Source organism: Vipera berus (genome assembly GCF_964194415.1).
Source record: "Vipera berus genome assembly, chromosome: 6".
Taxonomy (NCBI): domain Eukaryota; kingdom Metazoa; phylum Chordata; class Lepidosauria; order Squamata; family Viperidae; genus Vipera; species Vipera berus.
In genome coordinates, this window is record NC_138208.1 from 49,757,050 (window position 1) to 49,783,738 (window position 26,689).

Genomic DNA, 26,689 nt, shown 5'->3' on the forward strand with positions numbered 1-26,689 from the left:
GTTCAAATAAAAAGAGTAAAAAAAAAGGTTTAAGCAGTCTGTAAGACAACTTGTTAATTAGGAGCTTGCATACCCATTCTTAGTTCAACACATACTTTTAGTCCATAACCCTAATATACTTTTCTAACAAGCAAATAACATCCATCTTAAATTGTGTTAAATAGTAAAAAAAAAAACTTTCTTTCTCCTCTATGATAAATTTAATCCATTAACATTCTAATTTAAAAATTTAATCAGCAATCTTAACGCCCCAAAGTTTTTGGAGCACGTCTGTCATGACCCCCAAAACTTCTTTGGACCGCGCCCCTTCCACAGCTTCACTGTAAGTACACTTTGGAGATTCCATAACTATCTGCTGGTCTTGCTCTTGCTCTCGTCTCGCTCTTCTTAGGGCGGCACGCGTCATCCTCTGGCCTCCTGCAACATCCGATGAAACTGTATCTTGATCCCCTCCAACACCATTGTCCTCTATCTGTCTGTCTGCAACATCTTGAAGCTTTCCCTCGCCGTATCCCTTTACAGCTTCCAAAAATGATAGGGGGGTTGCTTTTAACACATTGCTATAAAAATCACGTGCCTGGGCCACAGTAACCAGACGATGTCTTTTACCTTCATGCGTCACCACCAGTCCAACTGGAATCTCCCATCTAAACTTAATATCACATTTCTTAAGTTCCTGTACTAGAAATGCAAAATCTTTCCTTCTCCTTAAAATCTTCGGAGGAATCTCTTTTAAAACCAAGACTTCTTGCTCAGCCACTACCAGTTTAGTATCATAAGCAGCTTGAATGACTTCATCTCTAATTACTCTCTTTGTAAAATAGACCACCACATCTCTGGGTAACTTCCTTTGTCTTGCAATCCATGAATTTACACGAAAAATTTTGTCCATATTTCCCTCAATTTCAGATGCTGGCTGGCCCAATACCCCTTCCAGAGCCTCAGAAATCAGCTGCTTTAAATCTTCTTTACAGTTCTCCTTTAAACCCCTGATTCTAATAGCATATTGCATCTGATGATACTGAGCAAGGCTCAATTCTCCGTCCATTTTATCCCTTATATTTTCATTTTCTAATACCTTTGCTTCTAATATAGAATTCTTTTGACTGAGATCCTTCACTTTTACATCCAGCTGTTGCACACATTCAGCTACAGATTCAATCATAGACAACATGTCCACCCTCATTGCTCTAAACTTCTCTTCCATTTTCTTCTCCAATTTCTCCATTTTCTCCTCCATTTTCTCCTCCAACTTTTTCAACTTTTCATCCATCATGTCAGACATCAATTGTGAATGCTTTCCAAGAGCATCTTGTAAATCCTTAAGCGTCAATGCCGGAGGAGGTGCAGGAGGAAGCAAAGCTTGCAATGAGGTCTGTTGCACCAGGGAAGACCCCGCACTCCGAAGAGCTTTAGAAGTTTTAGCCGCCATCTTCCCCCACTTTCACTTATTGCGCACTTTCACTTTAAAGCTATAAAATCCATTGAGCTAGAGAGTAAAGATAAGAGTCCACATCACCTTGACCTCCTGTACCGCTCTGCCTGCATCTTGATAATCAAAAGTATTTCCTTTTGGCAGGGGTGGTTGCTAATGCCTGGCTCTGCTCCATAAATCCCGGAGCAGGGGCGCTGCGCAGCTCGGAGCAACCCAGGCTTCGGGGGGGCTCAATCCTTCAGCCGCCCAAACTCTCAGCTCAGGTGGCCCCGGAGAGCTCAACCCCTACCTGGGGCCTCACCCCCTCCTCTTCTCCCGAGGAGGGGGCTTCAAATCCATCTAAACAGCTGATCGACGCTGTTTACGATGGAAAAACACAGCTGCGGAGCGGACAGCCCGAAGGCGGCTGTCTTCGGCGCCGCGTCGCCACCGGAAGTCTCATTCTTTATTTAGGCAAACAGGAACAGAACTGAAATAGAGGCTGCTGCACAGCTACTTATATGGTTGGCCACTGCCTAGTGGTTTAAAGGAACCCATTCCTGCCCCAAATCATCCAATCATCTTCTTGTTAGATAGAGCCCAGTGTTCGAGTCTGTCCAGATCCTCCTGTATTTTAACCCTATCTTCTGGAGTATTAGCTATTCCTGCCAGCTTGGTGTCGTCTGCAAATTTGATGAGTTCCCCATCTATCCCCTCATCCAAATCGTTGATGAAGATGTTGAAGAGCACTGGGCCCAGAACTACAGCACTGGGCCCAGAACTACAGACTGGGGCACCCCACTACAGACTTCCTGCCATGTAGATGCAGTTCCATTGAGGACCACACGCTGAGTATGGCCTGTCAGCCAGCTACGAATCCATCTGGTGGTGATGCTATCTAAACCACATTTTTCTATCTTATCAAGTAGTAGGTTGTGATCTACTTTATCAAATGCCTTACTGAAGTCCAAGTAAATTATATCTACAGCATTCCTCTGGTCCACTAATTTTGTCACTTGGTTGAAGAATGCAATAAGATTTGTCTGGTATGATCTGTTTTTGACAAACCCATGTTGACTTTTAGTGATGACTTTGTTTGCATCAAGGTGTTCGCTGATTTGTTGTTTGATTATCTTTTCCAGGATCTTCCCAGGTATTGAGGTCAGGCTGATAGGTCTGTAGTTTCCTGGATCTATTTTTTCCCTTTTTTGAAGATGGGAACTACATCAGCTCTCTTCCAGTCCTCTGGTAGTTCCCCAGTGCTCTAGGATCTTTGAAAAATATAGTTCAGTGGTTCTGAGATCACGTCTGCCAGTTCCTTGAGAACTTTGGGATGTAATCCATCTGGTCCTGGTGATTTGAACTCATCTAGGCTGGACAGGTGCTCACTTACCATTTTCTTGCCTACCTTAACTTGCGTTTCTATTCTGTTTTTTATGGCACTGTTTTTGGTAGGTTGGACTGTTTTTCCCCTTTGTGTAAAGACAGATGCAAAAAACGAGTTAAATAGTTCTGCTTTCTCCCTGTTGCTTGTCACCTTGCCACTTTCCCTCACTAATGGACCAATCATTTCCTTAACTTTTTTCTTGTTTTTTATATGTTGAAAAAAAGCTGTTGTTTTTTATATGTTGAAAAAAAGCTTTTTTGGTTATTTTTGACTTTGGTCGCAAGCCTTAGTTCATTTTGAGCCTTAGCTTCCCTCACTTCATCTTTGCAGGCACGGGCTATTTGCTGATATTCTGCCTTAGTTATGTGCCCCTCTTTCCACTTCTTGTTCTTGTCCTTTTTATCTTTTAATTTATCAGAGAGTTCTTTATGCAGCCATGCTGGTTTATTTTGAGAGCTATTATTTTTCTTCTTTGTTGGTATTGTGCTAGACTGGGCCTTTATTATCTCACTTTTCAAAATTTCCCAAGCTTCTTGAGTTGTTTTCCCCTTTAGGATTCTCATCCATGGAATTCTTCCCAAGGTCTCTCTAAGTTTATTGAAATTAGCTCTTTTAAAGTCCAAGACTCTAGTTTGGCTGTGTTCTATTGCTTGTGCTTCCAGAATGTTGAATTCCAATATTGCATGATCACTTCCCCCCAAGGTTCCTGTGGCTTCAACACCTTCTATCATTTCATCTCTGTTCTCACTAACAGATCCAATATGGCTAATCCCCTAGTTCCCTTCTCTACTTTTTGAGAGAGAAAGTTGTCTGCTAGGTTTGTCAGGAATCTGTTTGATCTTCCACTTGGTGCAGAGTTTGTCTCCCAGTTGGTATCAGGCTAATTAAAGTCCCCCATTACTATTGTGATGTGCTTCCTACATACCTTAGTTAGCTGACTAGCAAAAAGTTCATCTATTTCCTCTGCTTGGTTGGTAGGCCTATAGTATACACCTATGGCAATGTCATTTCCCCCCCTTTTATATTGACCCAAATGCATTCAAGGCTGTAATTAATAAAGGCTGTAATTAATCTAGGGTACCTTATCATGCAGAGATTCTTCCAAATTCTTTCTGAAGTTTTCTGATTCTTGTATTAAAACATTCTAAGAGACGAAAATAAAAGCTAAAATAAGGTCTAGTGAAATAATTATTACCCAATCAAGGTTAACAAATAAATCAACCAAATATCAATGATATTTAAATTATTTTTATCTCTAACATAAGGCATATTGTTAAAATTCTTTCATTAATTCAATCCAAGATTGAATATGTTAATATATATTACCACTAGTACAATTACAAAATTCATATTAAGATACGATTAATAATGTAAAATTAAAAGATTGTTTTCATTTGTGACCTGCAGGCATTGCCAGTTACATTCCATCAGAGCAGGTATGAGGGGACATTTGCAAAAAGGGTGAGAATACTGAATAAGAAGCAGGAATCACTGAAGCTCCTGATTCCATTAGCATAGTAACACTCAACTTTGGCAACTTTAAGATGTGTGGAATTCTAGAATTCCTCAGCCACCCATGACTGGGGAATGCCATCCATTGCCCACTATCCACTAACACTACAGAATGTAGACAAATGTTAGTTTCACATTCTAATAAGTACTGTGCAAAGGATAAGCATATCTTATCTAAGTACTAAGTGTTTGTAGTGATGGCAAACTGCTATGACTAGTACCCAAAGGCTGGGACTCTACCAAAAGGTTTATGGAAGTGAAAGTAGTGACAATGAGAGACAGTAGAAATGGGCAAGGACTACTACCACCATGCTGTAAACTTTTTAAATTCTGGTGGTGGTCCCAGGTACCATTATGGGAAGCTGATAGAGGAAAAAAGTCAACAGGAGTTGCAGAAACACAACAAAAAGAATTTCTTATTGAAGCCATGGATTTTGCCTCAGATGTTTTAATGCCTTCATTCCACAGGATTAAATGAAGAAGGAAAATAACTATGAATATCTATACCTAAATGAAGCAAGAAGCATGCACATTATTTGCTTGTTTTTCTTTACCTTCTCTTCCAATGCTGCCATTCTCTCTTTCAAATGCAGTTGCAAACGTTCATTAGATTCTGTCAAAAGTCTGTCCACAGTATCAGACAACCTTTTGTTGTGCTCTTCATTCATTTTTTCTCTTTGTCGTGCCTTTCAATAAAGTTCAAAGGAAATAAAGCAAGCACATTAATTAAAATCAAAATACTAGTCAAAGACTCTCATTGGTTTGTTTGATTTGAAGTAATAATATTAATATTATGATAAAATGGCATGTAGAAAAACAAATTTATTTCAAAGAGAAAATAAAATTGAGCAGCTCCAGAGAAAAAAATAAATTTATTAGTTGAAACATTTAGTCACAGATTTGAATATAGATGTAAGGATTTTTTTTTCTTCCAATAGAGATATGTGGCCTTCATTTGTTATTCATATTCAAAAGGACACTGTAATTTTAAATTAAATATTTGGAAGTGCCACAAAGTGCAGCAGAACTGAGGAAGCTTCTTAGATAAGAAGTGAAACATTTTCAAAGAAAAAATAAAGGAAGTCCAGTTGCTTTTTGAAAAGCATCTTTAGGACTCACTTTTTCATGTTCATTTCTCATGAAAATAGAGTAACATTTTAGGTCACAGTGACTATTACCAGTTCATTAAGCTATTATTAGTTCTGTATATTTATATACTTTAAGCTATTCCATTTAAATTTTTATATTTTTAATAATTATTGTTTTTATATATTAACTTTTTTATAGTTTTCTTGCATGCTGCCCAGAGACACTTTTGCATAAGATGGGTGGCATACTATATAAATTTGATGAATAAATAAATGAATCTACAATTTAGGGCTAGTGCATTTGGCTGGCTATCATAAGAATTACTCCTATGATCATAGCATTTGTGATAATTTAAATATTTATTTATTTATTTATTTATTTATTTAATAATATTTCTATACCGCCCTTCTCCCGAAGGACTCAGGGCGGTGAACAGGGCAAGAATAAAAATGCAGAATTACAACTGTTAAAAAAGGATTAAATACATGCCCACTAAAAACCATCAATACAATATTAAAACCCCAATAAAACAACAGTAGAAAACCCCACCAATCCCCCATCAGGCCAGGCCGGCTTGTTCGAATAAGAATGTTTTTAGATTGCGGCGAAAGGAGCGAAGATCGGGTGCCATCCGGAGCTCTACCGGTAACTGATTCCATAGTTCCGGGGCGCCCACAGAGAAGGATCTCCCCCTGGGGGCCACCAATCGACATTCTCTGATCGGTGGCACCCTGAGGAGGCCCTCTGTGGGAACGCACAGGGCGAAGGGAGGTTGATGCCGGCAGCAGGTGTTCCCTAAGGTACTCCGGACCCCTGCCATGTAGGGCTTTAAACACCATTACTAGTACCTTGAATCTCACCCAGGGGCAACCTGAAGCAAAACTCCATATAATTGTGGCTGTGTAAATGAGCCAACCAGTTTTATTTTCTCCAAAATAAACGTAACTTTGTCTTTTGTTTAAAAAGTTATCATCCAGTATTGCTTCCCATTCCTATCTAACAATCTCAAGAGACTATCTTCCTTTTAATTTTCTTCTTACTTCAGTAGTTCACATAGACTGCATCAATTGGAAACCGTGTGAAACATTCAACTGAATCAACTGCTTTTGTCACTGAGACAAAACAGAAAACTTCTGCTGATACCCATAGTGGAGCTCTATAGTTTTAGTATGATTTTAAACTGGACTGTAATATATTATTCCATCAGTGTCCTGATATTGTACTTCATCAAGCCATACGTTCGTGAAAAATAACAACAATGGCTGCTACTATAATTTTACAGATTTATGTGACATGGGATAAATAGTTGAACTCAAACTATAATGTAAGTATGCATACCCTTTGAAGTTCTTGATTCTTCTCTTCCAACTGAGTCTCTAGGTGCTGCATGCGTTCTTCAATATTGCCATGTCTTTCTTCTGCCTATAAAAATAATATATGTTGGTGTGAAACATTAAATAGCTTTTTAAATCAAAATGGTCATTTTCAAAAAAGGAAATATAAAGCAAGCTACTACTAACTGCAGAACTTAATTTTATTCAAACAGGCAGCTGAACAGCATCGCTTGAAATGTGTCAGCTACAAAGGCCTGTTACATCCAAGCATCCAGCAAAACATTGGAGTTATTCATGAGCAATGAAATCAGCCAAATGTAACATGCAGACTGTGCATGGTTTGAACACAAACCTGCCATCATAAAATTGTAAGCTCTTTAAGCATTGAACTGCACAATGGTTGATTATCAATAAAATAAATACAGAAATTAAAAGAGTTCTTAAAAATATAAAAAACAAAATCAGATGAGATTCTATTTAGCAATAGAAAGTAAAGTCCTGTAGGACTACCTTCCTACGTATGGAGATCATTTCTTGTAGTTTAGCTTCCATAACATATTGATAATCATCAGATGAGGTAGAAGAGGTTGGATCAGACTAACATCAAGGAAAAGGAGAGGGACAAAATTGAAAAATCAGAACTAAAGACACCACACTGAACAGAATACAGCACAGAATGCTTAAAAGAAAAGTGTGATTGCAAATTTAATATTTTAACTGACAAAATTTTATGTAGAATAAACCACACTTACAATAGGGTGATATGAGGCAGTTGATGCAGATGGAGTGAAAACAATGGAATGCTAAAAAAGCCAACAACCTAAGTATGGAAATTCCAAGTTAGTGATGGCTGGCTGATGAGAATTATTCTTCCTCCACAGAGAGGTATTCAAAGTAACTATGAGAAATACCAAGTCTGATTGGAATTTGGGTAAACTCATAATTAAACTGTGAAAAGTCAGTGCCAGAATGTGTTTTTGAAGGTTATCCTACAATCATAATGAAAACAGGGTATACAGTGTTACAGATTGTGTTAAAGAAATGGATTAAACATTTTTAGAATAATGTCACGTAGATTCGCTTTAAGATATAAAAGCAAATAAATGATACTGAATTTGTAGGTATAGGAACAAAGTCCTCTTACAATGAAAAGTACTAAATAGGAGTGAATATAAAGCAAATGTATAACTGCTTTACCAAAGGCATAGACCATGACTGAATACACTATAGCATTTTGTTGGGCACTAAACTACAATCTGGGGAAATATATTATCGTGAAATCTATGCTGACTATAAATATTCAGTAAAACTCTAAAATGTATTGTGAGTTTTGTCTTTACCTTACCAAGCAATGAGATTTTAAGTGAATCTTATAAAATATATATCACATTAAATTAAATCAGATTTATTTCTAAGTAAGTGAACACATGATTGTGGCCTAAATTTATAATATTAGATTGGCACTTTTGAGTCAGTACTTTTCACTTCTGTAAAAACATGTACATTGTTTGAAAACAATTTGTGATTATCCACCTAAATACAGCTGAGTATGAGGGCCAATGCTGTTTTTACTATCCATGCCAGGTCCTAAACTCAGAAAATTGTATTGAGCTTCTGGAAGATATCAGACTAGTGAGAAGCATTTGAACTTGATGGCACAAAATTAAGAGAAGACTTTAATTTCAGGGTACTGATTATGAAATAACGCAAAACATCTTGAAGAGTCATTGCAAAGCATAAAACTGATTTATTACTTCAATCTCTGCTTCAAAAATGGTTATTTTATTTAAAGGGAAACATTTTTATTACCAAAAATTCCATGAACATCAGGAGGATGTTCTCATAGCCTTCACTGATAGTTCCTTCTGTTGACTACAAAAAGGATAAAATTGATAAAATTACCACATAGAGGCCTTATCTGAAACAAAGCTAAACTCTCAACTTTTTCTGAAACCATCAAGAAAATATTATTGCCAGGGGACACATCTCAGAAGTCAAACTTTCTAAGTACTTAATCTTAGAATCAAGCTGTATGATCTGGGTAAGTGATTCCACTGTCCTGTCAGAAAAAAAGATTTTACAAGTTTTCCCTTTTTTCCAATACTCTGGAGGAGGTAATCAGAATACCTAGAAAAAAAAAATCCCACAGCAGTTCCCAAAGACAATACCTGTTATTACTCACTTTCCGATCCACAAAAGAACTATTATAAGATATAAATACAAAGAGTCCAGTTGAATCTTGCCAAAAAGCATTCTAGTCTATCACACGGCAGCCCACTGAAATATGTGAGAAGTCCACAAGACACGTTAACCCCTTTTCCTGTTACCTCTCAACAAAGCATGTTCCTCCATGATTCAGGAAAAAATAAATATCAATATTATTTGGCATGGATAGTTTAAACTTCCATGACACATTCAGAACTTTTTAATAGCTACTGGCCCTTAACTGCCTGCCATTACTACATCTCCTGACAGCAAATTCCTCAATATTATGTGCTGTGTGAAAAAATACTTTGTACTATTAGACCACAATTCTTCCTACATTTTATTTCAATGGATAAACTAAAATTCTATTTTTATGAAATGGTAAAAAACTTTTCTGTATACAGATTAACTATGCCTTATACACTTCTGGCTTCTATTACTCCCAGCAGTTTTTTTTTTATAAGTCAACAATATACCCCAGAATCATATGGTCTAATATTGATCAATTCAGTCTACTCCACAATAATGGATTTGCAAGGAGCTAAGCCATGAAAGGGAGTAGAAGGCATCTGGAAAATAAACTATTCCTGTTCTCATCCTTAAAACCCTTTCTCAATGACATAAACTTATCACTCTTGACTTTTACCCTTCTCCACTTCAAATTTCAGTGATGTGGTCTTGGGAAACTTGGGCATCTGATTATAAGTTAAGATTTGTCACCCTTGCTCTAATTTATGATTGTTACATTTTTTGCCCAGACCAGACTACATAGACTTTGTCCTTACCAAATAATCTCATAAAGATAACCTTTACTGCATATGCAGAAAAGTAGCTTCCAAACCATAGTATCAATTGGGATTTTTTTTAGTCATATATAAGTCATGTCATTCTCAGTTCTTTGAAATTAAAAACTGATGAAGCATTAAATCTATACATTACTAAAACCCTTATGTCTGTAACCATTAACTAGATGAAATAGTGCATCATGGGACAAAACTGTTTGGAGTACTGTGTAGGACATCAAACCAAATGTATAATCTACACTGTCCTGTTACTAAATCAGAGGTAAGACTATCCACCTTTAGGCTTAATGAGAACTGAAATTTGCCCATTGGCTTCAGCTCTCTTAACAATAATAATTCAGTCAGTCTGGAAAAAAGCTTAATCAGACAAATTGGTGTCACATGACATTTCACCAGAGCTCTCATTATTAATACTTTATACTTTAAAGAGACATTAAAAGAAGATAAGGACAAAGTGATATAATCTAATTTTCAATGATCCTCAAAATTGAATATTAGTATGAAGCCTGTAAACTGTCTTCCTATTTTAGTGATTGAATTTGGATGAATTAGATGGAGTAGGCTGATGCTTCTTATCCTTAACTTTTGTCCCTCTTCCCACAGAACCTTTATTTACTGATTTCTATTCTTTATTACTTACAAAAATACCCAAGGTGAAGAACATATTCAACATACCTTCCTCCTACTGGATATCTGGGCAAACTGCCAATTGAGTGCTATATTATGGAAGATTAAAGGCCATGCCTGAGCTGGATGGGGTGTTGTCTTACCTGAACGCCTTTTCTCAGCATGATGATGGAGAATCCACAGATGCCTTTCTGCCCTAGAGACTAAGTCAATCAAACTTTGCCATGCCTCTCTTCCTCTGGCTAGGAATCCCCAGTCATGACGAAGGCGCAGCAGGTGGTGGCTCAATTTCCCCTGACACAGGACTGGATGGACCCTGGGGGGAGTGGATTCTCCACCATCATGCTGAAAAAAAGGCATTCAGGTAAGACAACGCCTCTTCTCCAGCATGACGAGTGGAGAATCCACAGATGGGACATACCAAAGCCTCGCTTTCCCTATGGGCAGGAAGAAGTCTGGGCCTGGACTTCCAGTTTGCCATGCAGCCGCTATGGATGGTTGGGAGACTTGCTCTCTCTCTCCCCCATCCAGTTTCGCATTGCTGGGGGGCCCTGAAAAGGGTTGAAAGTTGCCCCGAAGAGGCGACCAGCAAGGAGGGGTGCTTGCTGGATTGCAGGAGAGCTGCAACTCTCCCATTAGATCTGGCGATCCCTCCAAACCGGCAGACAAAAGGACTGGCCATTATGGCTAGTCCCTAGGCTGTGAATAGTCGAAGTCACATTTTCCACCAGGCAACTCTTAAAGCAGCGCGGAAGAGACTGGGTGAGATCTACCTCTATTACACCCTAATTACTTTCCTTAAGCTGCTAAGCATTCTCCCCACTGCGGTGAGGGAAGGGGAACTTTAGCCCTCCCTCCAGAAAGAGCAGCAACTAAATACCCAGGGGCATTTTAAACATTGAAAAAGTAACTGAATCCCAATTGGAACTTTATTTCTTAAAGCATGTGGACTGAAATATTTTGTATTCCTTCTTTTTCATTATTTACTTCTGTTGGAAACTGGGTTTCTTCTTATGAAAAAAAAAAGAAAAACTGAAAATATTACAATAACTTTGGGACTCAAAGGGAAACTTTAAAAGGGGCCTGACTGACTGCCGAGGGAAATAGATAAGATACATAACCTTGAGAGCTCTGAAACAACAGTTGTGAAAGGCTCTGTGTTCCCTAACTAGAAAAAAAATTCTCTCTCTTGGATTTTCTAAGTGTAAAGCCTTTAGTTTAAAATACCAATATGGAAGAAGGCCAGGAACAAAATTTCTTTATGGAGGAAGATCAACAAACTCTTGCTATGTTGAAAATACTAATTCAAACTCTTACCACTACCAATGAAATACTAAGAGGGTATGTGAAGGAACAAGAAGACAGCCCAGATATGAAAGTCCAAACTTTGACCACAACTAAAGAACCATCTATACAAAATACAATAGAAAAAAATGAAACATTCAAATACTATGACAGAAGAATCTACAATCCAACAAATACTGATATTTGAAAATCCAGAAAAGATATCGACAACTTGGAAAAAGGAAAAGGTTTCTTATACAACACAGAAGGAACTAGAGGATCTAGAAAAAGAACAGTTGGATGAAAAGACAAACAATTCAGAACAACTACGTCGATATGGAAGAATAAAGAGACGACCCACTAGACTTACAAGTCCTCTCAAAAAAATGGCGACCAGATGGTTTTGACAATATAAATTGTAAATTAAAAACTATGAATATATGTAAGAAAGTTATTTTTATGTGATTGATAGGATAAAACCTGTCTTTAAATTCACAAATAGACAGTACATATGAAGGGAAAAAGAGAGGAAATGTTTATGGTAGCAATCTGAAATCTGTACTAATGATATCTGTATGTAATTGAATTACTACTACCCAGTCACCACGCTGCTTTTCAAATATGTGAATGTAATATTAGAAAATCAATAAAATTTGTAAAAAAAAGAAGAAGAAGTCTGGGCCTGTGTCCCACTATCTGTCACTGCCAAATGAAGCATCTGTTGAGGTGAACTTATCTAACTTATAATGCCTCACAAATGGGGAAGGGGACGACCACATCGCCACCTTGCATATCTCTTCTATTGATGCCTGTGTTGCCCACGCCACTGAATTTGCAGCACTGCGAGTGGAGTGTGCGGTAATTCACCTTGGGACTGGGAAGGAGTGTGTGAGGTACGCCCCTGCTATGCAAGCCCTAATCCATCTGTTGATGGAAGAGGCAGTCACCTTCTGACCCATTGAAGAGGGCTTGAATGAAACGAATAGAGTTTCAGGTTTGCGAAAAAAGGCAGTTCGCTTAATATAGTGATGCAAGGATCTACGAATGGCCAAGGTGTGCCATTTACGTTCCAAATCATGGGACGACTCAGGACAAAAAACTGGCAGCACGATCTCCTGTGCCCTGTGAAACAATAAGTTGATTCTGGAGACAAAGGAGGGGTCTAAGCATAAGACCACCCTGTCGTTACAAAAAATACACAAGTCATCTCTAATTGAGAGTGCTGCCAATTCCGAGATGCATCTAGCCGATGTGATGGCTACTAGGAAGGCGACCTTGAGTGTCAAGAACCATAAAGTGGGGGTTCTGATGGGCTCAAATGGAGGTGAATTGAAAGCCTGTAAGGCCTTGGACAGGTCCCAAGAGGGATATCTGTGATCCATGGGCAGTTTGCAGTTGATTGCTCCCCTGATAAAGAAACATACCATGGGGTGTTGAGCCAAGGGTTCTGAGTTGCCATATGTGAGCACCGTGGACAGGGCAGCATCTTGTCTGCGACTTGTGTTGGGCACTAAGCCCTTCTTAAGCCCCTCCAGTAAATAATCCAAAATTCCTGAAACAGGAATTGTAGCTGGATCTAATTGTTGTTTCCCACACCAGTTACAGAGATTTTTCCATGTGGAATCATAAATTCTATTAGATGCAGGCTGTCTTGAAGCCTGAATCATGGTAATCATGTCTGATGAGTAGGTCTCCTTTTTTAGGAGTCTCCTTTCAACTGGCAGGTGGTTAACTGGAGCCACTGAGGCTCTGGATGTTGTAGAGCCCCCTGGCTGAGCGAGATTCGATCTTGGGGTATCCTTCACAGTGGAGAGATCGATGGACCTATGAGGTCGGCATACCATGGCCATCATGGCCAGTGGGTAGTAGCATTACCTCTGCCCATTCCTGCAGTATGTCCCGGATTACTGCCTGGATCAGAGGAAGAGGAGGGAATGTATACAGGAGCTCTCTGGGCCATGGGCTGTGGAAGGCATCTACCTTTTCCGCCCCTGGAGATGGGAACCAGGAGAAGAATCCTGGGAGCTGGGAATTCACCAGGATAGCAAACAAGTCCAGCATTGGATGACCGAACCTCTCCGATATCTCCCTGAGGAGATCCAGGTACAGGTGCCACTCAAAGTGGTCCACTGTTGCCCTACTCAAGAAATCCGCTTGCCAGTTCATCTCCCCCGAGATGTGCTCTGCCTTGAGGAAAGAGAGGTTGGTCTCTGCCCAGGTTCCTAATAATTGAGCCTCGGCCATGAGGGACTTAGAGTGGGTACCCCCTTGCCTGTTGATATGGGCTTTCGGTGCAACGTTGTCCGTGAGGACTAGAATGTGTTCCCTTGCCACTGTGTGGCGAAAGTGGCATAGAGCCAGATGTATAGCTCTGAGCTCCAAGCAGTTTATGTTGTGCTTCAGATCTGACTGGGACCACTGACCATGGGTCATCTGCAATTGCAGGTGTGCTCACCAGCCAAACAAACTGGCATCCAATGTTAGGACGAGTCTGTTGGGCTCCTTGAATAAGGTTCCCCTGGCCATCGCTGGGGAGACCCACCACTGGAGGGATTTTAGGGTCCGTGATGGGACCCTTACCCTGTGGTTGGAGGAACTGGTGCCTAGTCTCTGGAACGGGAGCAAGAACCATTGGAGGGTTCTGGAATGGAGTCGAGCCCAATGAACAACTGCTACGCAGAAAACCATCTTTCCTAGCAGTTGAGAAAGGATTGCTAGGATGACTACTCGCTCCCTTTGAATCTGAGTGATTAGGGATCGAACACTGGCCTGACGTTCTTGAGACAGATAAACCTCACACTTCCTTGTATCTATCACCATGCCCAGGTGAATGAGGCAGGTGGAGGTAACTGTCTGGCTTTTCTGAAAATTTACTAAAAACCCGTGGTCCTGGGGGGTCTTGATGGGGAATGTGAGCTCTGACTGAGCCAATTGGACTCAGGAGGATTGAATGAGGATGTCATCCAGATCACACTAGACACGCACCGGAATGGTCCACAGATGTGCAGCCAGCACTGCCAGGACCTTTGTGAATGCTCTGGGGGCCAATGACAAGCTGAAAGGTAGAGCACCCCCGTTGAATTGCCTCTTTCATGAGGCTTCTTTTGACCGATTTTTTGGATGATGGGAAGAGACAAAATGTCTCGGGGGGGTGGATTGAACTCTACAGTCAGGTTGAATCTGATGGTGTTGAGGACCCAGAAAACTGTAGTGGTGTTCTCCCATTTGTGTGCAAAGAGAGCCAACCTGCCCCCTATGGAAGAGGCACCTTTGCTGTCACTTGGACCTTCTGAAAGGACGGCCTCCCGCGCCTCGAAATTTTGTGGCTAAATTGCCCTCACTGGAAGGGAGGATCCCCCCCCCCCGGGAACAACAAAAGCGGCACCCAAAATGGAGACTGCTACACGTGTGGCTTGCCTAGAAGCTAAAAATATCTTGAGGCTTCAGCCGAAGCCTATAAAAACCACTCAGACTCACAGCGGTTTAAATTGCAGTGCTGATATCAGCACAGAGAGAGGGAAGGGAAGGAAAAATACAATCTGGAGAAATATCCAATAGTGTTGCCTTTCTGCTAGAGCCAATCTTCACCATGTCTCTCTTGGGCTAAGACTAAGTCGTGACTGGGGATTCTTATCCGGAGGAAGAGAGGCATGGCAAAGGTTGATTGACTTAGTCTCTAGGGCAGAAAGGCATCTGTGGATTCTCCATTCATCATGCTGGAGAATTTTAAGAACTATTGCCTACCACTCCTCATATTTCAAAGAAGATCCCTGCTGTGTTTTTGCTTGGTGTTTCAGATACTTTGCTTAGTAGAAGGGTCAACTACTAAATATATATTTTGAACCAACTTTAGCTATATCACGTATAATGTAATTATCTAATTTAGGACCCTCTAACCTAGACACCTTTTAGTTGTTCCAGCTGGCTGGGGAGTTTTGAGAGCTGAAATCTCTATATCAAGAAATAACACATATTGAAATAGAAGCTTCCCCCTACCTCCTTCAATTAAAGTCATTTAACCTACACAGAAATCTAATTTACACAACAAAATTTAAATGAAATATATATGCCATAAATATTTATTGAACAACAGAACTGAAAAGTTTGGGAACAGCTAGCATGTTTATAGTGCAACAAAAATAGCATATAGGTAATATCACTGCAAATATTAATATTACCCTTCCTCACCAACATAGAGACAGTAGAGAAGATAGATAAGGCTGAACCAGTTTGGCAAGCTATATTTTGAAAAATAAATCTTATACTTCTTATTTTCATCTGACTGCATAGTAGAGAACTCTAAGTTAGAGAACTCTAAATTGGAATAATAAACGTTGCTTTATAGAGCATTAATATATTCATTTGTCTTAATTTATTCAGTTAGAAGATATAGAAGATATACAAAAACATTCATTCATCTACTCTCTCCGTAGAAAATAATGTAGAAACATTCATGTGCATTGATGTTTCCTTTTCAAGACATCACTTTGCAGATTAGATGATTTTTTTTGTATATTACCAGAAACCCTAACAGAGCAAGAAAATATTATCTCATTAAACGGTTGCATGAGCAACTGAAAAGTATTTGGACAGATAGCCAAGAAGGAACAATCCACTAATATTTTGAAATGTAAGCAGGAAACACAAAATCATTTTGGTACTATTTGATGTTGTTCTGAGTTTTTAATATAACATTTTCATTGAAAAGGGCTTTCTTTCTACTGAATATCATTCATATATGTTTTATAGACTTATCAATATCAAATATGCCATTTCTCTGCATCTTTATTGAGGAGGTGAGTGTTGCAGAAGAGAAACTGGGCATTGTTGCACAATAAGATATACAGAGGAAACTCCACAGCACAAAGCAAAACACTGTGGTTTGAAAGCTAATAAAGAGGAACTGCAAAGGATTTACAAGTGTAGTGTGCCTTTACTTTTTATAAGTTGTTTTTCCATAACAACTAAGCTTGGCAACCTGCACATTTTACCATGGAGCCAATATGCAAATTCCAGAGATGTGGACTGCATATTACTGGAATAGTTTATCAGGCACTTGTCCTATCCAAGCTCTTAATGCTCTCATGCAACACAGAATCCTTCGTGTGTGGCCAAGGGGGGGGGGAAACACTGAACCTTGAAATTTATTTTAATGAAAGTGATCTCTGTGTTTTGCTGAATCAATGTGATGTAAAAAAGAAAATTTGATGACAAATAAATTTCACGATGTTTAGCTGAACTGGGTTAATCATAATTCTTTTATAATACAATGTATTATAAAATAAACTCCTCTGGTATATTGGCAGAAATATATGAAGCCATAAAAGAAACACAAAGCAATATCTCTGCCATTAAATTAAATTAAACTAAAGCAAGTAACTTTGTCTAATTAATATTTATTTACGGTGCCATTAAGTAGAATCATCTTGTCCACTCCAAAAGTCTTTTATTGCTGCTGATGGTGCTGAAGGGAGGAGAAATGGATGAGAAATCAATTTTAAAAGAAGTCAATTTTCAGATACTAACCTATTCTTAAACTTACATTACCTTAGTCAGTGCTGCAATTCTCTGGGCCAATTCTGCCTCCACTTCTGGTAAAGTCTCAGCTTTTCTCATTGTTTGTTGTAGCTTTTGCTCAGCTAGCTCGAGACGTTCTTGCAGCTGCCTGTTCTTTTCCTCCATCTAAAATCCAGAAATTGTAAGATTAAAGATTAGATTAGGAACTGGGCAATGGAGGGAAGGATGAGGGGGGAAAACACATTCATAGAAACAACTGGAGATTAAATTGCCAATAGGTTAAGTAAATCTCCTGCTTCTGCAAATACTACATCATACACTGATGGCAACTGCTGATCCTTTCCCATCACATGCCTCTAAAATATAGATGAAAAGTCAGAATGGAATAGGATAGCTGCAGTTTATTTCCCTGTCAATTTAGGAATTAAAGAAATATGGCACAATGAATTCAAATTAAATCTAAAAAATGGCTGTGCTTCATAATAATTTGATTCTCAGAATTGCCCCAAAGAAACTGAAAAAAAACATTTTCTGTGTTATTTCCAATTAATATATCATTCAAATATTAAAAGAAAACATTAATAAAAAGAGGCATGTCTTGGTGGGAAAATTTAGTAAGTTAACCCAGCTTTCATTGCCATTTTATGTCAGTGGCGTAGCGTGGGGGGTGCAAGGGGGGGCCGGCCGTACCGGGTGCAACATCTGGGGGGGCGCGCTCGCACTCGCAGCTCTCTGCCCCTGCCTGGCTCACTCACTCTCTCTCACTGCAGTGCTGGCTGTGCGAATCTGATCCGAGCCGCCGGGTCGGCGCCCACTGTGGAGGGGGGGTGCCAGGCGTGCGGTGCGGTGCAGGTGCTGACAACCTTGCCCCGGGTGCTGACAACCCACGCTACACCACTGTTTTATGTATCCCACCTATATCAACCAAATATTACACTTTTCTCTGAAGTATTCTAGTAGTATGATAAGAAAATGTAAGAAATTATGAATGGCATCAATAGATCTACTGTACAAGGAAATTCCAAATTAGCATAATAAAAATCTCACACTGAATTTTAATATATTATACAATTCATGTGCTGTTCTCTCTCTCTCCACATATACACACACCATAATTTCCTACATTATCGTTGTTTTGGAAATTTTAATTTCTATCTTGTATGGGCTTCAATTCTATATCTCAGCTAGTATTCTTTGCCAGCTGCTTAAGAACAAATATTTCCTTGTTCCTAAATTGTAAGTGGTAAATAAGATAAATAATTATATATAAATAAACTGAATTAACGTTCACATGATTGAATGCCATTTGCAGATTATAAATTTCATAAAGTGTACCAGGGAATCCAATTAATAGCTTAGTTTACCTTTTTCATATACCAAGAGGAGAATATCCTGCCATGTTTCTTCTTCCTTTTTGTGCCAAAATTAGAGCACAGTCCCTTTGCCATAGCTTTTACAAAGCAGTCTCATTGAAAAGGTGAACATTTTTTGTGTTCAATTGTGTTTACTATGATTTAACTCTTAGTTAAATCAAAACTGGATCATTTTGTAACTTACTATTAAGCTATGTTTATTAGCATAAAGGGACGCAGTAGCTCAGTGGGTTAGGATGCTGAGCTTGTCGATCAGAAGGTCGGCAGTTTGGCGGGTCGAATCCCGAGTGCCGCGTAACAGAGTGAGCGCCTGTTACTCATCCCAGCTTCTGCCAACCTAGCAGTTCGAAAGCATGTAAAAAGGCAAGTACAAAAATAGGGACCACTACGGTGGGAAGGTAACAGCGTTCCGTGCGCCTTTGGCATCTAGTCATGCCGACCACATGACCACGGAGATGTCCTTGGACAAGCGCTGGCTCTTCGGCTTTGAAACGGAGATGAGCACCGGCCCCTAGAGTTGGAAACGACTAACATGCATGTGTGGGGGAACCTTTACCTTTACCTTATTAGCATAAAATAACAATGTAGAATACTGTCTGTCCTTACAACTACCTGTACAGTTAATGTGTGCCTACATATGCTGCTATGTATCTGCCACCCCTTTCATTTGATTTGTCTCTGTCTTACCTTAGGATATTCTTAAATGTTTGCTATCTTAACTTGGCAGATACCTGGTCTTACAACCCAACAAGTTCCAAAATAATACCTTCTCATGATGGCATGTTTTTTTTCAAAAAAGGTCTAATCCTACACATGATTTGCGTTAGTCTTATATGAAAATCCAAATTCATTCCTGACTTCAATCTGTAGAAATCAATGAATGTAAATAATGCCTGCTGTAATTTAAAACAAATGCAATGCATAAATAGGGGAGGAGGGAGCTTATCTGAATAGTTTCTCCTACAATTCATTTGAGCTGTAACAGCAATCCCAATACAGAACCTGACGCAGGATGGCTTCCTTGTTTGCCAGTTCATTTTCCAATTTGTCATTCATGTCATGTATGGAAGTAGATTCCCGCTGTGCACTTAGGTAACGCTTCTCCAGGGTAGTTATTCTTTCTTCCATATCTTCTTTCTGGGCCATAGCCTTGAAAGAATTAAGCAGCACATCAAAATACAATGTTGGAGTGGCTAGCAATAGGTATCCCATTGAACACTATGGGAAAAGGTTGCCATGAAATTTACTCACCTAGAAATAGACAAACTGAAAAGCAGTTTTAGCATTAAACCCAATAGAGAAATTATTTAAGTGCGGATTCTAAAAAAAACCATAACTCCTAGAATTCCAAGATCCTGATGCAGATCCAAATACTGGATATTGCAGACAAGCAATATCCAATATTGCTTGTCTGTCTACTACTGCATCCATTCATTGTAAACAGACTTTATTTACAAAAATGTTGTTAAATGTTGTTAGTTCTGTCTTATACATTTTTGCCTCTATATTTCTTACATATATTGTGACCAAAAAATAATAAACATGTAGAGATACATCCTTCCAATATAAAGTTAAAGGGGGAGAAAAGAAATACAACTGATAATTTTGACAGACAGATAGACATAAACTTTATTTGGTCATTGACCAATAAAAATATGTTCAGTAAAACAAACAAGGTTAACATCTAACAGTGCCTACTGGCAACCATTGTAGGTGAAGCTGTTATACAACGTAACAAAATTAGAATAATAAAATATGATTAGACCAATTTTATTTGGTAATTGACCAATAAATACAGAGAGATAGATTTATTCTGGTTATGTAACAGATAATGCAATAAAAGTAGGGTGCCCTGGAAACTTAGACAACGAAGGGCTAAACAGCTGGCGGTGAATGTACCTGTAAAACTGGGTTTTACAAAAGAACATGGACTTTGGTAAGGATAATTTAGTTTTTTTCTATTCTATTTTCCATAGTTCAAAACCAAGATTTGGATATGAGGACAATTCTTATTATCTTATGATAATAAGGCTGCTTCCTGACAATGCAGACATATTTTAAAATGCCAAGTAACTCTTCAAATCATCTATTCAATTTACTTTTCTGGATAATTTGTATTTTTATAAACATACTTTATAAATATTTTATCATTATATTTTATAAACATTTGGAATGTTTCCTGCTTTTTCTCCAACATTCTATCCTATTGTAATTCTTCACGGTGTGAAAATCATGAAAATTAAACAGATATTTTAAATGCAATTAAATTAAATTATTTTAAATAGCAAAAGAAAGAGCATTATGATGATGTTAATTAGCAAAATTAGGACAAAATAAAGTTCTGTTCAACATGTCATCATTTTGGAATGAGCAATTAGCAGGAGAATTTAGGAACTTTCATTTAGTTTTGTCAACAGATGTCACAGAAACAATATATTAAAAACAATGCTATGGTGGTTAGTACTAATTTGATGATTAACCTACCCTTCTTGACTAGTCCTGCACTGCAAATTATGTTTCTACAGTGTGTAACAAGTTGATTAGTTTTGTGTCAAATAATAGATCTTCTCTGTCTCTCTGAGATATTTCATAGAGCAAGCTCTTTATTTCCCTTGGTAAGTCATAGTGAAATAGTGCTTAAACTGCTACACATGGTTGCAAAAATACAAGTGCTATCAGAATATTCATCTACTATTAAACATCTTAAACTGGATGTTAAATGTTGAAGGCAAATTTATTTTTCCCCAATTGGCTGTGGGAGAACTCCATTTCCCTAAAAAAAACATTATTCTCAAACCTGAACAGATGACAGGATGAACATCCAAAAGAGATTTACCTCTCTAATATCTCTTTGATATTTGCTGTTCAGTTCTTCAGTTTTAATGAGGTCCTTCCTAGCAGTTTCTGCATCTTGCTCCACCTCTCCAACTCTGGAAGACAGTGCAGCCAAGCGATCCTTCATCTGTGCCATTTCATAATTTTGCTTTTCAAGAAGTTCTTGCAGTTCTACCAACTGAGCAGTCTCATCATTTGAATCTATAGAGCCATTTGACAGACGCTGTTCAAAAAACCCCACAAACATATCAAATGCTGATAGCAATATACTTAAGAACCAGAACAAGAAGGATTAGAACTACATAGATATGTAGATTATATTTTCTTACTAATCCTGCAATGGTTATGCTCTCTGAAATATACTTACAAAAGACTAGGTACCTACGTAGAAGTACTCTAAGAACACGAAAGTATATTTAATGTGCAAAATCAGAAACTCATTTGGAAGAATTTAGTATTTTAGAATTTTTTCCAAAATTGTTTTTGTAGAAGTTTATATTCTTTTTGTATCTTCCACAAACTGAATATATAAACATTTTCTGTTATCATTTAATCTGCTAGGTAATGCTAGATTTATTACAATGGTTGTATGTGTATGTTGTGTTTTCCTTTTTCATTTGATTTATTCTTCAAATATTTTGCAATGTATATGTGTGGTAAGCTGAACTATTATTTTTTAAAAATGTTTACCTTCAAAAAAATGATAAAGCAGACTATGCCAAATAAACATTATTACTATAGTCAATTTTTAGTGTGAAATTCATTTGCTCAAACATGGAAGCATGAACTGCAAAATATTTTATTTATTTATTTATTTATTAATGGGACTTATATCCTGCCCTATCTCCCGAAGGACTCAGGGCGGCTAACAACAATAACATATAACAGAAATTAAGATAAAATTAAAATTAAAAATTAAAAATAAATTAAAAATTGTAAACATAATTAAAATGCCTGTCAGTCCAGGTCAGCCAGGTGAGATACTTATAGGTGATACTAAAATACTACCTTTAATTTTAAAGCTTTGGAATTAATTCCTAGTTTATATAACATTCAGCTTATTTTCATAAGTAATTGCTTGAATAAGTAATTTTGCTTTATTTATAAAATATATAGATTGCTTCAAAGATTTTAAATATTTCTACTCTTTTCAACTTTAATAGGAGATAAATATATTTAGAAAGTATAGCAATAGCTTAATGGGAAAGGATTCTAATCTTCAGAAGAGATAATAGGTACCACTGTGATTTCTATATAAATATTTATATTTAAATATATATTAAGATTATCATACTTTGTGCTAGCGGGATCTCATTTTGGTCAACTGCAGTATGTGCTTATTGACTCATAGTTATTTTTTTGGCTCAAAAATAGCAATTAATCATTGATATTTATAAATGACTAACAATAACAGTTTTATTCAAATCATAAAAGCTACACTTGAACTTCCTGACATACAAAAAACTCATAGAATCTCAGCAACTGTTCTGGGAAACATATATTCTGTAGAGAGTGTGACATTATTAGCATATGCGTAACTGTGTTTTGTATGAGTCAGAAATGCACATGTGTCTTATGATTTGAAGTTTGTGTTCTGCTTGAACAAGAAACTCCAACACTGGAAGTTTTTAAGAAGAGACTGGACAACCATTTGTCTGAAATGGTATAGGCAGTGGTGGGATTCAAATATGTGACCAACTGGTTCTCTGTGTGGATGCCGCTTCTGGAAGTCCATTCTGGACCTGGGCAACAAAAAACTAGCTACTGGTTCTGCTGAAGTGGTCCGAACTGGCTGAATCACACCACTGGGTATAAGGTTTCTTGCTTGAGCAAGGGGTTGGATTAGAAGACCTCTAAAGGTCCCTTCCAACTCTTTTATTCTGTTATCTGTTCTTGCTTGTGCATTAAAATCAGCATGTTCCTGCTGCAAGGACAACAGATCATTCTCTGATGGCATATTTCAAGCATGAACAATATTTGGAAAGATGAGCTTAGCTAATTAATCATTTAAAAGATTATAATCTGATTAACTGCTACTAGCTTTATTAAACTAAAAAATCTGCCTAGTATTTTCTTGCTCTAATATATTGGCATTCACAAAAAATAATTATGCAGTTTATCAGGTATAGTGAATAGCCGTATAAAACAATACATCACCTCATCAAGATGCTAACAATTGTCAGCATATCACTTAACATTCTATACTGAATTTTCTACAAAAATATTTAAAGAGATATGGCAGGTTTTGTGTTTGAAAGTTTCTCTAGCTACAGCAACAAATGCTGAAGTAAGCTTTTACAGAATCTTGATTAACTAAGACATGCCCTGTTAAGTGAAACTACATCCATTTACTGATGAAACTCTTAATTTATTTTTAGTGTATGTGTTTACTGGTGGATTTCTAGCTTACTCTTCATTACTATCTTTGTGTTAAACATTCAGTTTGTAGAAGTTATTGTGGAGGGGAACTAATGGTGCTGAATATAGGTGATCCTCATAATCATAATGGAGCTTGTGCATCACAGTTGCAAATCATGACATTTGTAAAATGTATCACCAATGCGATCAATCCAATTTTGCATCCTGTTTTGCAGCAGTCTTTAAGTGAATGTTGTGGCTGCTAAGTGAACCAATGCTTCCCTATAAACCGGTTTTGCTGAAAACTGGAAATAAGTGCCAGTTTTTGGCAAAATTATTAAAATGCAGTCATGTGATTGTGGGATCCCGCAAATGGTCATAAATGCAGGCTGCTTTTGTGCCCAAGATATAGTCATAGGACATGGGTGGGGGGAAAGTGGCCACTGGATCTTTGGAACTGGGTTATCTACCATAAATTCGAACAGTCTCTACATCACCACTCGTAAATTGAGAACTGTATGTATTGCTGAACTATAGTTCCTACTAGAGCCACTTAATCAGTCTCATCTAAGTATGCAACAAAATGAAGCTGAAAAATGACTGAAGCAATCCAGTCTTCAGATCCTGACTGGGATCTCTGTTTACTGAAAATGACAAATGAAAAATCAGGATTCAAGTTAGCAATCTCCTTTTTGTGGCTGTTGTTTCCTTTAAAAAATATTTTATGTAAGGAAACTTTTTTTTTTAAAAAGCCATCCTCTGGTTATCAAATCACATTATGAACCCTGCAGGGATCTATGGAATGCTTCACATTTTATTACAAATAGAATTTTAGAAATAACATCCTTATAGCAAAAATAAAAATAGAATTCTAACCTAAAGTCCTAACAGCGTCAGACACCCAATAGTTTTATGGTTTGCTAACATTGGAAGGATTGTGCAGTTAACTGCAAAAAGCCTGATATCCTTACACAAATGAGAAAAATAAGACATTTTAAATGTTGCCTTTCAATATAAAATGAGACATGTTAATAAAGACTTCAGATAAATATTGCACTTGATATACATTTTATATATTCAAGTCAAACAAAATCCAATAACTTTATTTCATGATCAAATCGTAAACATATATTTTCAAGATGGTATAAATTAGTATAATAAACTAACCAAAAAATTACAAAACAAGTTTATCTCAGAATTAAGGACTCTGCTTTGTTCCAATTAAGAGACAGCAATACATTTTATTCTCTAATCTTACAGGTCATGACACAAAATTTGAGTACCTTTTAATTTATGTTCAGATCTCAACTGGCAAGCCAAAAAAATAGATACATCATAGAGACAATGGGAGGACCATAAAATCAGAACAATGAGAAGTGCTGAATGTACAATTTAGGACATAATTTTCTACTAATTCAACCTCTTCAGAGTTTCAAGGGCAAATTCTCATTATATAGAACTTCCAAGTAAAATCACTGTGTATATGGCATTGTACTAGGCCAATATGCTAGTTCTTCTGCAACTGAGAATTATTATACTGAATAATCAATTGCTTTCAAGGAACAATTAATTCTATCTAGATTAAAGTGATTTAGAACAACAGTAGTGATAAATCCATTTGGCAATTCATCTCTGTTGTTTGCTCCAACACATTCTAACTGTAGGGCCACAAGTACCTCTAGAAAAAACACATCTGAAGCCTAGTCTCCAAAATGAAATTAATAAATTGAAATCAGTATAAACAAATCAAACCTAAGGATATTAAATTCCATTTTAACCAATAATTTAACACTCTAATCCAAATCTTTCCCTTTGTCTTGAAAAGTTCAGTCTTGTTTCCAAACTGATGTTAGAGATACAGTTAGCAACTGGAAAAATTGCCTTGAAGCATTTTAATTGGTTTGATTCCTAAAAGGTATAATTAAGGAATTATAATTATAATTGGTGGAGCAGTGGGCTAATGCCTCCTTAAGTAACACCAGCTGCCTGCAATTAGTGCATGTTCACATCCCACCAGGCTCAAGGTTGACTCAGCCTCCCATCCTTCCGAGGTAGGTAAAATGAGGACCCAGATTGTTGGGGGCAATAAGCTGACTTTGTAATAATGCCGCTTGGGGGGGGGGAAAGCCCTAATAAGCAGGCATATACATAGAATGAAGGCTATAGCTGTGACTAGGGGGGGGCTTTGCCCAGGTTTGCCTGGTGCGCCAGTTGCGGCCCTATCTAGACCGGGATGCCCTGCGTACGGTCACTCATGCGCTCGTGACCTCTCGTTTAGACTAGTGCACAGGTCGGCAACCTGCGGCTCCCAGCCGCCCGGTGCGCGCGCACCTCTTCCAACGGGCAGTGGTGCGCGCGCACCTCTCCAAATGGAGAGTGGCACCGCCCGTTTGGAGAGGTGCACGCGCACCTCCCCGAATGGGCGAAGGTGCGCGCGCACCTCCCCAAACCTTTGGAGAGGTGCACGCGTACCTCCGCGCGAATGGGCAGCGGTGCCACTCTTTGAGGAAGCTGCCGCGGCCCGTCTGCAAAGCTGCCGCTTTCGGCAGCTTCGCAGACGGGCCGCGGCAGCTTCCTCAAAGAGAGGCGCCCCTGCCCATTCCGAGAGGTGCGCGCGCACCTCTCCGAACGACCGGAGGTGCGCGCGTACCTCCGCGCGAATGGGCAGCAGTGCCGCTCTTTCAGGAAGCTGCCGCGGCCCGTCTGTGAAGCTGCCGAAAGCGGCAGCTTAGCAGACAGGCCGCTGCAGCTTCCTCAAAGAGCGGCGCCCCTGCCCATTCCGAGAGGTGCGCGCGCATCTCTCCGAACGACCGGAGGTGCGCGCGTACCTCCGCGCGAATGGGCAGCGGTGCCGCTCTTTCAGGAAGCTGCCGCGGCCCGTCTGTGAAGCTGCCGAAAGCGGCAGCTTAGCAGACGGGCCGCGGCAGCTTCCTCAAAGAGCGGCGCCCCTG

General features: G+C 38.5%; 1 protein-coding gene across 1 annotated transcript in view; it reads right to left on the reverse strand.

Moving 5' to 3' along the window:
• Nucleotides 1–26,689, reverse strand: part of PPFIA2 (PTPRF interacting protein alpha 2) — a gene marked incomplete at its 5' end in the record, with an annotated part of 253,304 nt that overhangs the window by 68,755 nt on the left and 157,860 nt on the right. The window contains 7 exons of the mRNA XM_081330297.1: nt 3,883–3,945; nt 4,868–4,999; nt 6,741–6,824; nt 7,247–7,333; nt 17,203–17,337; nt 19,548–19,694; nt 21,382–21,603. Coding sequence (XP_081186423.1) covers nt 3,883–3,945; nt 4,868–4,999; nt 6,741–6,824; nt 7,247–7,333; nt 17,203–17,337; nt 19,548–19,694; nt 21,382–21,603 — 870 coding nt within the window. The remainder of the gene's footprint in view (nt 1–3,882; nt 3,946–4,867; nt 5,000–6,740; nt 6,825–7,246; nt 7,334–17,202; nt 17,338–19,547; nt 19,695–21,381; nt 21,604–26,689) is intronic.